The sequence below is a fragment of the Adiantum capillus-veneris genome, chromosome 9, assembly GCF_014529385.1.
Source record: "Adiantum capillus-veneris isolate H3 chromosome 9, ASM1452938v2, whole genome shotgun sequence".
Taxonomy (NCBI): Eukaryota; Viridiplantae; Streptophyta; class Polypodiopsida; order Polypodiales; family Pteridaceae; genus Adiantum; species Adiantum capillus-veneris.
This window is the reverse complement of record NC_140939.1, coordinates 53,853,466-53,858,165: the sequence shown is the minus strand read 5'-3', so window position 1 is coordinate 53,858,165 and position 4,700 is coordinate 53,853,466. Positions and strand designations below refer to the sequence as shown.

The 4,700-nt window shown below is 39.8% G+C and overlaps 1 protein-coding gene across 1 annotated transcript; it reads right to left on the bottom strand.

The window, feature by feature from the left end:
• Positions 1-3,640: 3,640 nt before the first annotated feature.
• On the bottom strand, positions 3,641-4,177 carry LOC147450492 (uncharacterized). The gene has a single exon (XM_086520474.1). The coding sequence runs from the start codon at positions 4,175-4,177 to the stop codon at positions 3,641-3,643; it is 537 nt and encodes a 178-aa protein (XP_086376600.1).
• Positions 4,178-4,700: the final 523 nt, after the last annotated feature.

Here is a 4,700-nt window from a genome sequence, read left to right as displayed (position 1 = left end):
ACCCTCTGTTTGCACATGGTAGATTTTGGGTGTTTATACACTATTTGTGGGCATCAGGAGGCATCCAGTGCCCTCGCACTTGGCTACCTCCATATTTATAGTTGTTGCAGGTGCTCGAACCCAAAAAAAGAAGGCTGATTCTGCCATCAAGAGAGCTTGTCAAGATTCGGGCCGAGGCTTAAATGCCTAATGAGATTATTCAAGCCAAGCCACATGCCCCCCTCTAGTGGTCGAGGCCCTTTTGATTAATTAGATAGACGGAGACTGGACGGACGGCCTCCCTTTGAGTACTCCTTGCATGCACCCTCCCTATCTCTCTCACGGATAGAGATATTTGATTCAGCTAGATACTAGGATCACATGGATACATCCCATACAGGAATGCATCCCAACTAATAGAGGATGGATATGTGATCAGCCAGCCTATATAGATACTCAATTATCCTATGGAATACGATGTGCTATTGATTAGATGCACACATCATCATGTCAGCTAGAGATTGAGATTGGCAGATTTAGGAGAATACCAGCAGAGGCTTGTATATGACAGTTATGTCATATAGTGCCGGAGACAGAGTTACATCATATTTGTCATTGTTGGGTATTCTATGAGACATGAGGCCGCTTTCATTGTCTATTCATAGAGGGATTTGGATAGTTGGTGAGAATCATCAAATGTCAAGATAATAGATGCCTCAAGTTGCTTTTGCTAGAGCTGCACAAACACAAGGAGAGTCTCTTGAGGAGATCAAGAAGTGGGAGACATTCATAGAGGGAGATCACAGACTTCTTTAGAGAAGGGACTTAGTAGCCAAATGAGCATGCTTCATAGTAGACATATCAAACCACTTATACTAGAGGTATATTAGCTAACAGAGCCATTGAGCTTGGGAGCTAGATCTAGATGCCCATGTCTATGAGGGAGACCACGACATTGATAAGGACTCCATTAGAGGACTACGACTATTCTAGCATGACATGGGTCATTGAGTTAATTTGGGGGATCATGGCTCTATATAGATCAGTGGTGGGACACGTACGCACTCAAGAGGGGATATTTGATTTAGTTCACTCCACCATTGGAGTGAAACAAGGTTTTCCTTTGTCTCCTACTCTATTTGGCATGTATATAGATGAGTTTTCTGATTACATTGATAGAGAGGGTGACAAAGATGCCCATCTAGCAGGGACACGGATTCCATTGTTGTATATGCTCATGATATTTTCTTGATCTCTGACTCACCGAAGGGTATGTAGTGATATTTAGATGCATTACATAGCTTTGTGGAGGATAATAGATTGTTTGTAAACCTTGGAGTGCCATTGGTCAAGGGTTTGTGATTGGACCCAACTATTGAGGCGGTCCGGGACGGGCAACAAGAACAGTGGCCTCTAAGCACTCTTCTAGGCTCCCGTGCTGCTTAATTGGGTCGGGGTTGGAAAAAACAACAAACACACACACAAACCCGCAACCTAACCCTACACAAATTTTGGGCACCACCTAGTTTTGGATGCGAACTAGGACACGTAAAGAGAGAGAGAGAGAGAGAGAGAGAGAGAGAGAGAGAGAGAGAGAGAGAGAGAGAGAGAGAGAGAGAGAGAGAGATAGTGCTCGGGCTGCTTTGAAATGTATCGGCAGTGATCAAGAAAACACAATTATATATGTAAGAAAGAGAGAGAAGAAGGAGGGGGTGCTTGTTGCATTTACAAATCTGTCATGACCAATCAAAGTGAGATTAGTATTTGTTCAACATAGCTTGAGGAAATTACACCAAAACACATCACAAGAAAAGCCATCCCAATCACTGTCTTAAGGCCAGGGGAGTCCTGTCCACCCTGTCGCCCTCTTACAGTATGTGGGATTTATGGCTAAATTGATGACAACACCAAGAGCTTGTTTGAGGGCTAGGGTTACTCCTCTAACCATGGTTGGGTTATATTTTTAGCACTTATCTTATTTATTTTGCTTAGAATTATCAAGAACTTGGTGGGGATAGATGAAGAAGAGAGAGAGGAGAGAAGTGGAGGTGATAGGACTTTTCATAGTAGGTTAGTGTTAGTAAATTAGTAAAGTTAGTATTTTTATTGATTTACAAATGGAATTGGATATTTACAATGGGAGTATCCATGTAGGATACAAATAAGGAAGAAAAAACTCTTAATAGGTAAGAAACTATGGATTTCTTACAATGTTGATGCTCCAAGTGTCTTGAGTAGGGTCAATTTTGACGCTTGTTGACGGTCCACTAGCTTTGACGGTACATTTTTTCTCCACTCTTGACCTTCCTTGGGAGCCAAGGTAATTGAATATGAGTAATCAATCAACATGGTGCTGTCTTTCAAGAGAAGAGGCTGAATTTTGTGGTTTTTTGATAGATATGGGTAATAATATGGAAGAGGAAAAATGAGACTAAGTGGTCAATTTTGGAATGGAAGTGTGTGTAGGAACATGAGGTCATCATGGTTTCTCTTATTCTTCAAGGTTGAGAAGAAGGTGAGTACGGTGCACAGAGGAGTGGGAGAGAGGTGTGGGGATGATGAGTGGAGAAGTGTGTGTGAAAGAGGAAAATGATAAAGTGGAAGAGGGAGTGTGGCTGCATAGCATGGGCAAACTGGGGTCCACCAATAAAATCATAGCTCGCAGCTCAAAAAATAGGAAAAAATTTGAGGTAAAAGTTCAGCCCACGAGCTACAACTTTTGTTTGTATCACCTTTTCAAATTCGGAGAGCAAGTGACCTTTAAAAATTCAGCAAAACCGACTATCTTTTTCCACTCCACAAAGTCCTTGTGGGGTCCTTCTTTGGATGATTCTTTTGAATGCCTCCAAGAGTGAGCCCTCCATAGTGCATGCATGTATGCCACATACCCTTGACCTTATTTAGTGAGTCTATAATTGAAGATATTGTTGAGATCATGATATAAATGAATAGTATAACTAAGAAAATCAAATATTGAGGAGTCTAAAAAAATATGTACATGTAAAATATAAATAATATAGGTGGAAAAAATATAAAGAGGTCAAAATAAATCTCTCTCATTATAAGTCTACCATAAAAAGATGAATATTTTTGGTGTTCTAATTTATGAGAGTAATAGAGAATAGATGTAGGAAGGAAAAAAATCACAACAATGAAAAAATATACACATAAATAATACTAGTTTTTTTGGATTTTTGTTGGGATGGAGCTACACCAAAAATAAGAGAAGATTACCTGAAATTATTTCTTTATGGAATAAAGAGTATGGTAAGAAAAATTGTGGTAATGGTGAGTAAATGTACATAGCATAAATAACACACACCTAAGTATAAATATTTAAATAAATACCATAATAATTATGAAAAATCCTTATATTTAGGTCCTATATACAATGAAATATTTACACACAAAGAGGCCATAATATACCTTTTTTTATATTTTTTGTTTAATTTTTTGGCTCAACTAGCCCACTGACTAGCTAATTGAGGGTTTTTAAGAAAATATGGAGAAAGTCTCCTAACTCACACATGCCTATGTACAGTGAAATTGTAGGGATAGCCACAGTGTTTGGGTGATTTTGGTAGGGTGAGGTAGCTCACTATGGCAATTTGGATAGCCAAAAAACGGCTATCATTAGCCGTCCCCTCGGATGATGGTATATTCATGTACCATCATAGAGCATCTTTTCCAAAGAGAGTGCTTCATAGTCCTTGACGAGATCTTCATTGTTTGACCCCTTGGCATTTTGGATCGAGTTACACTCATGCTTCATGGAACAATACTTACATGAGATAGCTGCCCTTTGACAGATCTTTGGTAGATCCTTTGGTAGAAGGCGACTCAAATAGGGCTTCAAGCGATAACCATTTATCTTCCTAGAGTGCTCTTTCTCATTCAAGTCCATAAGTTGATAGTAACTTGAATTGAAAGCCTTCTTAACTATGTATGGCCCCTGCCATCTAGTTTCAAATTTGGCATCAAAACGATTATCAAGTCGATTGTCATACCTTAGCACAAGATCTCCTTCATGGATGCCTTTGTCCTTTAGTTTCTTGTCAAGCTTCTCCTTCGCCTGCGTAGCTTTCCTTTTGTAGCACTCGTATTCTGCTTCTCTTTTCCACTCAAGATCAGCTAAGGTAAGAATTCGATCCATCCATGATTCTTTATCATCTTGTGCTGCTTTGCCATGAAGTCGCATTGTTGGAATGTTGAGCTCAATTGGTTGTAAAGCCTCTTGACCATAGACCAAGTGAAATGGTGTAAACTTTGTGGCTTCCCTATATGTGGTTTGATACGCCCACAAGGTGCCATCCAAGAAGTCATCCCATAACTTTGTCTTGTTTCTCACCATCTTTCTAATGATGCATGCAATGACACCATTAGCTTTTTCTACCAGATCATTTGACTGGGGATAGTAGGGTGTACTATGACGATGTAGAATGTGAAGTTCTTCACAGACTTCTGTGAGAAAGCCCTTTCTAAACCCTGGACCATTATCAAAAACAATCTCCAAAGGTGTGCCAAATCTACAACAAATGCGAGTGTAGACAAATTTTCTCGCTGTATTTTCATTTACCTTTGCCACACTTTGTGCTTCCACCCACCTAGTCATATAGTCTATAGCCACTAGAATGTAGAGTTTACCATTGTTTGTCCTAGGCAGAGGACCCATAGCATCAATGCCCCACTTTTCAAAGGGTCCATTTGCAAGCACGATTTGC

Bases quoted from the DNA above. Each gene is read 5' to 3' on its own strand.
- LOC147450492 (XM_086520474.1), bottom strand. From the start codon at position 4,177: ATGCGACTTCATGGCAAAGCAGCACAAGATGATAAAGAATCATGGATG.